The following is a 12,450-nucleotide window of genomic DNA, read 5'->3' on the forward strand; positions in this document are numbered from 1 at the left end:
CAGCAGCAGGGGGCACTCGGGCCGGCAGGGGGCAGCACAAGCCCGGCGCAGCCCCGGGGGAGGAGGGCGTGCTGCAGTGCCGGCGGCAGTGGCGGCGGCTGGAGGTGCAGCCCTCCCAGGTGGGAGGCGGGGGCTGCGGGCGCAGGAAAAGGCGCCCCGAGAGCGGGCGCTCGGCGGGGGCCTCCTCGGGCCGGGCGCGGCGCGAGTGGGAGCGAGCGCGCCGGGAGCACGCAGGCGCTCTGCTCCGGCTGGCCCTCGGCCGGCGCTCGGCGCGGGAGCAGCCCGCAGCCGGGTCCCCCTGCAGCGCTCTTGGGGGGGGACAGCGGCTACGCAGTAGCCGGTACGGACCGCCCGCCCCTTCCAGTACGCAGAGGCGACAGCAGCAGGACGGTCCCCCGAGCCGATCGTGCGCGCTCTCTCCCCCGCGGCTACTCGCGGCGGGCGCTGGCTGGGCCGACGCGCCCCGCGGGCGGCCGGAGCGCGGCCTCGGCCTCGGCTGGGGCGGGAGCGAGCCCCGGGCCGCAGCCCGCGGGAGGCGGCGCGGCGCGGCGGGCACTGACGGCGTCGCCGGGCGCTCCCGGGCGGCGGCGCGGCGGTAGCGCAGGGGGCGGAGGCAGGGGGCGCCCCCGGCCAGGATGCTGCGGTTCCTGCGCCGGACCTTTGGCCGCCGCTCCATGCAGCGCTACGCGCGGGGCGCGGCGGGGCGCGGGGCCGCCGGGCTGGGGGACGAGCGCGACGGGGGGCCGCGAGGGGGCCCGGCCGCCGCCGCCGGCTCCTCGGTGCTGCCCGCCGCGCCCGGGGCAGCGTTTTCCCGGCCGGCGGCGGGCCCCTGCTCACGGGCGGCGCGGCTGTGCACATCTCCGCCTCTGGAGCGGCCAAGGCCACCCTCTACTGCCGTGTCTTTCTGCTCGACGGAACCGAAGTGAGCGTGGACCTGCCGGTGAGTGACTCGGTGGGGCACTAGTAGCCTGCACCCCTTGGGGCAGAGCCCCCTGCCTCAGTGGTTCCCTCTGGGAAGCTTCCCCGGCCACTCTTCGGGGACCCCTCCCCCATCTTCTGCCAGTCCTTTCCAGCTTTGAACCCTCCCGGACCACCAAGCTGCGGGGCCCAGTCTTTGGCACCTTGCACCCCAGGGTTGCGTCTTCTTTGGCGCCCACCTAGGTTTTTGGGCCTCACCCCTACCCCATTGCACACTGTCCCCACGTCTGGTTTACCCTCCCTTTGGCGCAGGTGGCCGGCATTCCCTGCCAATGTTGGCCTTCCCATGCTGGGTTAAATAGAATTTTTTAAAGCGATGCAGGACTGCTCCAGGGTATCTGGCTTTTGGTGTCAGGCCTTGATGAGACACTGGAGAAGAAACCCTTGCCTGCTGCCCAGAAGGTGCCCCAAGTTTGGGAAGAGGGTTAGGGAACAGTTTTGTCTCTCTGTCCTCTGCCGATCCCCTATGGATGGCCCCCACTCCTATCCCAACGAGTCCCCTGGCTCTCAACCTTGCAGGGGGTGGAGCGACTTGGGAGACAACTCTCAGGCCAGGTCAACTTTGAACGGGCAGAGGCCTTGGGGTGTTGGGAGTTGGCCTGGCTCACCGACTCCCTCCTACACCTGGCAGTGTGCGTGGGACGTACCGGGCATCCCGGGGTGGCAGCGCCGGGGCCTGTGTCCGGGCTACAATACCTACAGGTGGTTGCACCCGGGCCCAGTTCCAGTGGCAGGCTAGGCCAGCGCCAGTATCTCCCGGCAGGGAGTCCAGCCACCAAAAGAGCCTTTCTGGTCGAAGGGGCCAGTCAGATCCAATCAAACCGATGCCTAACGGGGCGCCCACTGTGCACTCGGCGCTGCGGCAGACGGTGCCTTTGGGAATCTTTGGGCATGACTGAAGAAGACACCGCAGTAATTGAGCTTTAGACGAGTTACAGATTGTCCGGAGCGTTTAGGCCTTCCTGGGTGGCAGGAATTTTTTTGGACGAAAAGAGAGAACTCTTAACCTGTAAGGGTTTCAGATGTGAAAAAATCAGCCTATCTGGCCTGGGCTCTAATGCTTCTTCGTGTGGGTTTAATTCAGAGACAGTTTCAATTTGTGGCAGTTTAATTTTGTGGTTCTTGTGCTCCACAGTAGAGCATTTTGTCATAAAAATACCTTTGCGGGGCCATTTCATAGAAAAGGTGCCAACATTCCCCAGCCCAGAGCTGTTGTCTTTTAAAAAGCCTTCATGTTACTGCTCCCCAAGAATGAGGCTCTCTAGCTCTGTTGCAGCTGGGAGAGGCAGCCTGAGATCGGGGAGCAGAGGCGAGGTGAGTGGGCAGCTTGGGTTGGGAGAGGATGTGGCGCAGTTTGCATCTGGCAAAGGAATGCTATCCTTGGGAACTTTGTCGTGCTCCTTGCCCGGTGGTTTTCTTGTCTGTTCCCCGGGGATAATTGCCTTGTAAAATGTATTGCTACTGTCAGGTTTGTGCGAAAGGCGTAAGTGGTGTTTCTGAGATGAAAAATTGCAAACGGAGTAAAGTGCTTGTGTGCTAAAGAGATCTAAACAGGCACACAAATGAACAGGTTGGGATGTTGACTTATTGCGCTGGTGGGGCCATGGGGGATGGGAACACAGGCGTCCTGAAAGGTTTCTTCCTTTTTATAAAAGGGCACAGAAGAATTCCTCCCTCTCGTGTTTCTTTTTGATGGCAGGTATTTCTGATGCCTTTTAAAAGATGTGTGATTTAGTGAACCCCGAGTTTTATTTATACATACTGTCATAAAACTGTGCGACATGTCCTCAGACAAATAAAAAGCGAATGCTGGCTTTGTCGTGTTGAGCTTTCAGGGAGGAAAGATGAAGAAAAATTACCAGTAAACATGGTTGATTGATCTAAAGATTTGTTAGATATTAGACTTGCATCACTCAGTCTCCTCCACCAGTCTTTCCTGAGCTGAGTGTTAGTTCCTGTAATTAATTCTCCCAGTTACTAGGTTTAGTGCCAGGCAGCTGGCTCCCCTGTGAATTTGTAGTGTTTGTGCTGTTCCTTAGACCCACTCTACCCAATTCCCTTTCTGTACCTCCTTCTAGGCATTTGACCCCACTGATGCTTGTTCTGCTGTTTCTGGGTTTTTACTGTTTCCTGGGCTCTGGCCTTGCCTGGCTGCTTGTCACACAGACAGAATTTACCTTTGACCTGATAGCCCTAAGCTCCCTTCTGTATTGGATCATTTCCACAGAGACCTGGGGACCTGGCCAGTCTATGACTCCTTTGTAATTAAAACCCTCGGGTGGCCTTAGCTTCAGGAATTCCTTTGCTCAGTGTACAAAAGTGGTAATGTGTTGTCATAAACCTTTTTATTAGCCCCTCTCAGGACAGACACATGTGTTCTAAAATGGCCTCAAACACAGTAACACCCTCAGTATGACCAGGCTGTGGCACCCCAGTGTGGTTACTCATCATTTATGGGGTGTCTCGAATGTGCTAAGCTGCTTGCTGTGAACACAAAGGTCAGTGAGGTGTGGCCTGGAGGCTCTTGGAAGACACATTTGGAAAGATGGTTTTGTATTCTGAGTGATGCTAATAGGAGAAATACTTTCTAGTGGAACACTCCAGAAGGTTGAGATGGGTTGTGTGAGGTGTGGGGTCAGAAGGACTTCCTGAAAGTTTTGATGGTTGAAATGATAGAATCTTACATCACTGTCACTTGGCAAAGCCATGGTCCAGTAGTCATAATTAATAAAGGAAGATGCCACTGTCATTTTCCTAGTGTGGAGTTGGAGTTGGGTAGTCTGGTTTGTTTGAATCTGCTAGCATTCCTGAATGTTCTGAATCCTTCATGTAGATAGTGCTTTCTCGGTTGTGGAAAAACATGAACAAGAAGGTCTTTTAAACCCCCACCTATAACATGCAGTCCAAAGCAGGTTTGGTGCACAAGCCCAGCTTCCAGGTGACATTCAGAGTGCCACCCCGAGCCATTTGTTTTCAGAAACCTGGCCGTGCCATGGAGGGCACCTCCCTCCTGTTACTCCAGGCATGTGCAGCCTTCAGGTGTGGTCTGGTCTGAGGGAGCCAGGCACTTTCCTTCTATGAATGTGGCTGCAGATCCCACTGGTTGGTGTGCTTGGCAGCGGCACCCACTGTTGATTCGTATTAGCTCTCTGTTGACTAAACCCCTGGCATGGCTTGTGCTTGGGCCACTTCTGCTCAACCCCCGCCTCTGTTGCTTCTGTGTGTGTGTGTGTGTGTGTGTGTGTGTGTGTGTGTGTGTACACGCTCACTCACTCGCTCTTTCAGCAGCCCCGTGTGCAAAGCTGTTGGGACAGTGGCTTGCCAGTTAGCACTCCCACCATGCCTTGCAGGAGAAGGCTGGTTGGCCAGTGTAGCATTTGGCACAGCTGCTCTCACTGTATCTGGAACTTGGCATTGACTCATTAGGGTACAGTGTAAACATGGAGAATTTCAGTGTTACTTTATAACCTTATAGCTTGACTGTCCCACCTTGGGCAGCTTCAGTTCTGAGCATTGGTTTTCTTGTTTTTGTTTTTGTTTTTGTTTTTAAATGGGAAGATGAAGTGATTAAAAACAAATTACAATGCCTCAGTAAACAGCAAGAAACTGGAGGATTGCTAGAAAGTTATAATTTTATAAACTGCTCATCTTTTTCTTTGGAATGTGGAGAAGTTGTTTTAAAAATTGTAATATGGACTTTTGAAAAACAGAAGTGAGTTTTACCAGGCAGGCTTCCCATTGCTTGGCTCTTGTTTAGTGGCGTTGGAAGCTGGATGCTATATGAGGGGTGTTTTTTTTTTTTTTTTTTTCACTCTGAAAGAGAAAAGAAGCCTCCATACAGGCTCTTGGGGGGCAACATATGCCTTATTTCAGAATGGAAAGCCAGCTCCATTCAATGTATGTATGGGTGACTAAATCACAGGGCATAAAGTGACTTCTTTTTAGTCACTCCCTGAAGGCATAGAGCAAGCTAGGTTGTAGGATGTTGGCATTATTGCCATTTGTCTCACCCATGCAGAAAGAGGTGAGATGTGTTTCTGACAGTTAGAAGTAAGGCAGTGTTTCTCATTTCATGTAAAATTCTAGCAGAATGACTCTAACTTCAACATATGTGAAGAGAAGTTCATCAGGTCTTTTTTTTTTTTTAATTTAAGATGAGTTCACTGTGTTGCCTAGTTTGCAACTCCCAGTGATTCTCCTGCCTCAGCCTTCCTTGGTGCTGGGACTGCAGGGTATGTGTTAACTGTTCTCAATTCATCCAACTGGAGTAGAATGTGTTTGTGTTCCAGTGCCTACTTTTATTCCTTCCTTCCTTCCTTTCTCTCTCTCTTTTGTTTTTCTCCTCAAATAAAATTTGCAAAGGCCTTGGAGCTGGAGGTGCTTCAGCAGAGGACCCAGGTTTGATTCCCAGTGGCTACCTGGCAGCTCACAACCATCTGTAACTCTGGTTCCAGGGGACCCACAGCACTCAACTTGGCACGCAAGCGGTGCAGAGACATACATGCAAGCAAAACACCTATACTAATAAAATTAAAAATTAGAAAAAAATCCACAAGAGTTTACTGCTAGCATTCCAGGTTCAGTATTTCGGGGAACAGAGCTCCTGGCTGTTCACAGTCCTCCACTGCAGGTGATACTGATAACTGCTGTCCCTCACACCTTCCAGTACACTCTGACTCTGGTGACAGCCAGAAGCAACTGCACTGTGCATTAAATCCAATATGGATGTGTATGCATGTATGTGTATATGTGGTGGAGGTGAGCAGTCTTTGACCTGGGTATTAGCCCATGCTTCAGAAAGCTTGCTTTTGCTATAGTGGAGTGGAGGCTGGGCTGGAGCATGGACTTGATGCCAACTGTGCTATGGCTATACTACAGGTGAAGGTTGATGAGGGCATGGCTGGGACAGGGGGCAGAGGGTGCCTGCGTGCGAGCGCGGGGCGGGGTGCAGTTCACAGGGAGAATCAGGTTAATATGTGGGGAAAGGGCAAGGTGCCAATGTGGATCACCTGTGGAGGATAGATAGATCTCTCCTCACCCTCCATTGTGTGAAGAATGAGGGAGCACAAAGGAAGCCCCCAAGGTCTGGCTGCTGCAGGTGCCTTGCCTGGTCCAGGTCTTTTCTTATAAATAGATGTTGGTGAATGATAACCCTGGGGCACTTGCCCATCCTTTGCCAAACCTTCAGGGGGCCTCTGGGGAGCCTTTGGTGTATGTCCACATGGGTCGTGAGATGGTGTTGTTTCTGTAAAGGGTGCCTTTTTTTTTTTTTTAATAAAAGGTGAGCTGAGTTTGGAGTGAAAGGGATGAGTGGTAGGCATCTTTCCTGGTAGGATGTAACAGAGAGTAGATCCCTGAAGCTGCTTCCACACTCGTCACCGTGAGGAGGGAAGGGGTGTGACTGGGGGCTCCCCTGGTCTCTTCCAGGGCCAGTAACATGACCCTCCAGCGGTACAAGGCTCTGAACAAACATTAACTTGCTAAGTATTTCCATGTGTATAAACTTACTGAATTCTGTCCCTCGTTTTGAAATAGCAGGCCATGGGGGTGAGCTTTCCCCACACATTCTTGTGTGGAAACTTAGAAAATGTCTATCCTGGCAACCACAGCGATCCTCCTTCTCCTCCTCCAATATGTGTTCTTCCCACTACTAGACCTCTTTGGCTGGCTGGCTGCAGATGTCCCCTTCTGCTACTCTCCTCTACCCAGAGAAAAACCCTCTTCAAAAGGGGTCTACACTCTGTCCATCACTCTGCTGGATGGCTTTCTACTGCCAGGGTCACCTGCTGATTCATCAGCCTGTTTCCTCAGGCTGGTGTGTAGGTCGAACCCCCTCTTTCATCTCACATTTAGAAAAGGTTGCCAGCAGAAGGATTAGAAAATATGGAGAAGCCTGAGATGCGATAACCAATTCTCAGATTTCATGAGAGGTTGGAGCCACCGGTAACATTGTGCTGCTTCTCCATCTTTACTTTTTAAGCTTTGCATTTACAAAGCAGTGTGTATTTTGGGATGATGAACTTCAGTGGGCCAGTTGGGAAGGATTTGTGACCCTGGTCTTACAGTGACACTGTGGGTCACATTCCAGGGATGTACTGCAGCGTGGTTGGTCCTCTGAACTCACTACCTGAGTGAGAAGTGAGCTGGGAGCCCTTCCTGTCTCCCACCCTTCCTCCTATTGGTAGGGTAAAGGTTTTAGTGAATACTATCTCCAGTTCCTTGCCTCAGGGATCAGCTGGTAGCGGGTGATGGTTAGTTTTAATTGTTAACTGACACAATGTAGAACAACCTGGGAGGCGCTCTCAGTGAGGGGATTGTCTGGATCAGGCTGGCCTATGGGCCTGACTGGGGGTGGGAGAGGGGAGGGAGGACAGGGACCCTGCTTATGTTAATTTGATGCAGGAAGACTAGCCTAAATGCGGACACGGGTTTTCGTCCTGAGTTGTGGAAGAGTAGAGAAGCAGTTTAAGCAGGAAGCGTGCTTGGATCCATTCTCTCTCTGCTCTTGACTGTATGCATGGGATGAGCTGCTTCAAGTGGAATTGTGAATTAAAATAAACCCCTTCTCTTCCTAAGCTGGTTTTTTTTTTTTTTTTTTTTTTTTGTTGTTGTTTCTTAACCTGCCAGCTAAGCCCCTACTCTCCCCTGTAAAACACAAGGATAACCATGGCCAGCATTTGTGAACATTCTGAATGATAATCCCAGGACCACTGAGCACAGAGCCAGGCAACAGAAATGAAACTAGGAGAGGGAGGTGGCAGTCTTCGCCTGTCAGGAATGCCTGTAAAAGCTCCAGCTGGTCTGTTGGCTGTGGGCTGGAGCCTTACCTGTGCCCCCTGAACCCCAGTGTCTCCAATCTTGTATCTTCTGCAGCCTCTGTTCTTCCTCCCTAGCTAACTGTATCATCTCACCTAGTTACTTGATTTTAATGTTCGTTTATGAAAATCATTTTCCAATGTGCTTTTGCTTGTGTAAGGCAAATTTTCTATAGTCAACAAAGGCCAATGGAGCTCTTCCAGTGTGTTGGGGAACTTGAGTTCCTACTCAGTGGGAGACATGTACCCGAATAGGAAGTAGCCCAAGGAAGGAGCCACTGAACTGTGTGGTAGCATTGGAAAAGCTTTGATGCCCACAATGACTGGGGCTGTCCCAGGGGATGCATAGGAGTACAGCTGTTGTATTTCCCTGGAAGGTATCTGGGCAGCAGGTGCAAATGCATGCAGAATGGGAGGGGGAAGGGAGAACTCACTCACTCCTTGGGGGGGGGCAAGAATGGAGGACTGTGAACTCTGACTGTGTTCCTGGGTCTTAAAGGAGTGTGTGAGGGACTTTTGAAGTACACGAGAGCCTGGATCTGTGCTCAGGGGTTCTGGGTTCTGGGATGATTCTTCTGGAAGCTCACAAAAGCTATTTTCCCCAGAGTTTTACAGGAGAGTCGGGCTTAGCTGGGAAGTTAAGAAGCCTGCCTGAAGCCACAGAACTAGCAAGGTCCAGTTTCAGGCACAGAGTGTTTGGAGGAAATGTTGATCTGAGATCTGGCAGCTCACCTGGGCATGGGATGGGTGAATGGCTCGGAGCCTGTCCCAGTGGTCCACAGGTGCGTGGGTACCCCAGAGTCTCATGTGAAGGCCACTTGGCGCCTCCAGAACTTGGGCTCATGTGTTTGGTAGATGGTTGAGTTTCTTAAAAATACAATCTGACTCGAATGCCATTCTTCAATACCTGGGTCAAAAGCTGTCTTCATAAATAAGTGTCTAGTAGAACAACATTAAAACTAGCATCAAGAAAACCATTTTAATCTCCCTGTCCAGCTGTGTAGCAACTGTTGGGTTGTACTTTGTTCCTTTTAGTCTTTGTGCTTTTGTATACACGTTGATAAGCACAGCAGGTTTTGTTTTGATTTGTTTCGTAACCTGGGAGTTGAACCCACGGCCCTGTACATGGCTGGGCAGGTATTCTCCTTCAGCAGCCCTGCCCTTTTCTCAGCAAAATATTTCCCAGCAGTGCAGGTTTCCTGAGCGTCTCACCCTCTGTGTGCTGCTCTACCTGACTTAAATCCACCCTGTCTCTCCGTGTGTGGCAAGTGAGTAATATCTGCCTCTGCCTTCTCAGTCTCTGGGGGCTGGAGGTTGATATGCAGAGCATCTGTCTAGTGCCTATTAGGCACCCTGCCTCCCAGGCTCATGGAATTTGTGTCTTTTCTTTAATGGCCTCGTCTGGCAAGGTATTACCTTCTCCTTCCAGGGGGTCTCCAGAGAGCACATGGCCACAGGCCATGTGCCTGGTAAATGTGGTCCATCCAGATTCAATCTAGGTTTCCAGACTCTACTTCCATTGTTTCTCCCAGCTCAGGTGCACGAGTGGTGCTCTTGTTTCCTCACCTGTTCCTGGGTAGTAAATGCCCCTGGCTCTGCCTTGCTGGCTCTCTCTCTAGCTCTGGAGTTTGTATTCCAGTGTGCTGCGTCTGAGCAGCTTTTTCTGAATCTTTCCCCCAGTCCTAGCTGGCGGTGTGTGCAGCTTTTTCTTGTTATAGTTAAGAACTGGAAGAAGCCTGAGGGTTCTGTCTTACCATGGGAGCACCCAGAGATTCCTTGGTACCCAAAGCTGAACTTGGTCCTAGTGTGGGGTCATGTGCCTTGTCGGTCTCTCTGAGACCATCCACAAGTGCCTGCAGAGGTGACATCTCTGGTCTCTGTGATGCTCTTCCATGCCCAGACCCTCATCTGAATGTTGTCATCATGACCTTACTTTTGAGAGGCCTGATTGTGGTCATTCACTCTCTGCTTCTTTTTTTGGCTGCACCTACCCTAAAGTAGAACTTTTCAGAACCCATAAGGTAACAGAACCCAAAAGGTCTGAACTCTTTTTAAATGTATAGCCATTATATCACCCATCTCTAGAACTTTATCTTCTTCAATGGAAACTCCAGTCCCATTTGCACACTAACTTTCCATCCCCCATCCCCCCTCATCCCTCCTTCCTCTTCTCCCCTGCACGTCCCTCTGCTTATAGGTGCAGCTGGGATGCTAGAAAACCACTTAGCATAGTATTCAAAGGCCAGGCTTGCCCTTCCTCACTTCCAGGTACATATCCCACCTCCTTTCCACTTTCTGTCCATTTGAAGTTGACTGCTCTCATTTCCTAAGTAGAACCCTACAGCATTTGCCCTTTGTGTAAGGCTTGCATCATTTAGCAGTGACCCTCCCGGTTGTAGCTTGTACCCTACATATTGTTTATCTGTTTATCAAAATCAGAGAATTTTATGGGTTTTGGACCTCTCAGTCCCTCCATTCAGCAGTGCCACTATCTTTGGAGCTGTGGATGCCCTTAGCCCCTAGCTGCTGTTTTTATTTGATTTTAACTGACTAATTAATTTGTATGTGCTTGGGGATGAGGGGGTATGCACATGCCATGGTGCATGTCTGGCAGGCAGAAGACAACCTGCAGGAATTGGTTCTCTCCTTCTACCATGTGGGTCCTGGGTTTCAAACTCAGATCTTGAGACTTGGCATCAGACACTTTTACGTGTTGTGTGTGCCCTTACCTCCTGGTTGTTGGAATTCTGGCATCTCCCTGGGGACTTGCTCTGTTCTCATTATCTTCTAACACTGTCTTAGTCTGGTGGTGGTGGGAGGTGATGAGCCAGTTTCCTTTCTCCCCTTACACTTTTGTCAGGGTTGCTCAGGACTGGCAAGTCTTCTGCCCAGCATATTAAAAAATGAAATATAATTCCAAATATATATATATTTTTTAAATTGAGACAGGTCTCCCTCTAGCCCGGGGTGACCTGGAGCTCACCATGTGGCCTATTCTGTGACATCAGTCCTCCTAACCTTAGTCTCCCCCGTGCTAGGATTATAGGTGTGAGGACCATGCTTGGTCGGACATTCTATAACAGGAAGGATCTGAACAGCAACGATCCAGGGAAGACCCTTGTACTACCACCCAGCTTAAGCACAGACCAGTCCCTGGTGCACATGACTCTGAAATGCTTTGCCAGCCACATTCCTTCTCTCCCTCATGAAGCTCGCCTTTCATCCTCCTTTTTGTTTAAGGACTTTCCCTAAGCAGCACATTGTTAGTTTCTTTTGCAGTGAGCTGAGGTGGTTTTTCATTTAGCCTGGCACATGAGACCTATCAATGATGATGAGGTACCTGGAGTGCTAACTGCTCTACAGTTTCTCTGTTGCATAACTATAATGGGATCTGTTTATCCTTTGGAGAAATTTGGGATGTTTTCAGTTTAGAGCTATATGGATAAAACAGCCCAACACTTTGTCAGACCTGCTTGACTCCGTACCCAGGTGCACATGTGCAAATGTTTCTTCCAGGAGGCATGCCTACCAGGGAGACTGGGCTGGGCTTCTAAATACTATGCCAAGTTGTTTCCCAGCATCCCAAGAGCATCTGACGGCACCAGTGATTGTTCTCTAATGTCAGGCATTCTGCAGCTTTTTGTTTTATGTCTGTAGTCTAGGGGGAATGACAGCAATGTTTAGGGTCTTCCTTTTGTGGGAATTGAACCAGGTCCTCAGGAATGCTGGGCAGGCATCCTGCTACTGAGCCAGGCCCCTGACCCCTGGCCTTCACACTCCCCCACCTCCCCCCTTATTGGTGGGATGAAGTTTCAACTGTTTGTTAGTCACCTGGTGGACTCCCGCCCGTTGGCCATCAGTGTGCTTCCCCACTCTGTTGTGTTCTTGCACTTTCACACCTGCTCCTTAGTGAAATCGTCAAATCCCCTCCCTCAGACAACACACCTTGGCAGCCTCTCCTCACAGAGGAGTTGTTATTGTTTGATTCAACTGTCACTGAGAATGAGCTCTATTAGGAGCTGCTGGGGGCTTTGGGTGTACAGTGGTGAAACAGTCATGGCTTCATTCTGTGTGTGTGTGTGTGTGTGTGTGTGTGTTAGAGAGAGAGAGAGAGAGAGAGAGAGAGAGAGAGAGAGAGAGAGAGAGAGAGAGAGAGAGTACATACATGAGTGCACCTGCACGTGGAGGCAGGCCAGGGGACAGTTTAAAAAAATATTATTTTCCCTCTCCCCCTGGTGTGTGCATGATACCTGCGAATGCAGGTGGCACGGCAAGTGTGTACAGTGTGAAGGTCAGAGGACAACTTTGTGGAGTCAGTTCTCCCTTTCTACCTTTACGTGGGCTCTGGGGATCAAACCTGCAAGCAGGTCTCCAGCTTGCACAACAACAAGCACCTTTACCCAGTGAGCCAGTTCTCAGGCCACACTTTTTTTTTTTTTTTTGAGACGGTCTTTTATTGGCCTAGATTCTGTTAATCTGGCTGGACAGGGAGCCCCCAGGACTCATTCTTGGCTTTTTATACATGGGTTCTGGAGACTGAGTTAGGGCTTTATGCTTTTATGGTAAGCACCCTGCTGACTGACCTGTCAACCCGGAACTGTATAATGGACTCTAAGTGTATGTCAGGAGAATTCTTTGCCCAGGCATACTGTTACTT

At 50.7% G+C, this 12,450-nt stretch overlaps 1 protein-coding gene across 1 annotated transcript in view; it reads left to right on the forward strand.

Annotated features, from left to right (window-relative positions):
• Window positions 1-476: 476 nt before the first annotated feature.
• Epb41l4b (erythrocyte membrane protein band 4.1 like 4B) overlaps window positions 477-12,450 on the forward strand; it is a 144,428-nt gene continuing 132,454 nt past the window's right edge. Inside the window, 2 exon segments of the mRNA XM_027403049.2 lie at window positions 477-795; window positions 798-940. Of these exon segments, the coding sequence (XP_027258850.1) occupies window positions 636-795; window positions 798-940 (303 nt within the window). The 5' untranslated portion in view covers window positions 477-635.

This window comes from Cricetulus griseus, chromosome 2, assembly GCF_003668045.3.
Source record: "Cricetulus griseus strain 17A/GY chromosome 2, alternate assembly CriGri-PICRH-1.0, whole genome shotgun sequence".
Lineage (NCBI taxonomy): Eukaryota > Metazoa > Chordata > Mammalia > Rodentia > Cricetidae > Cricetulus > Cricetulus griseus.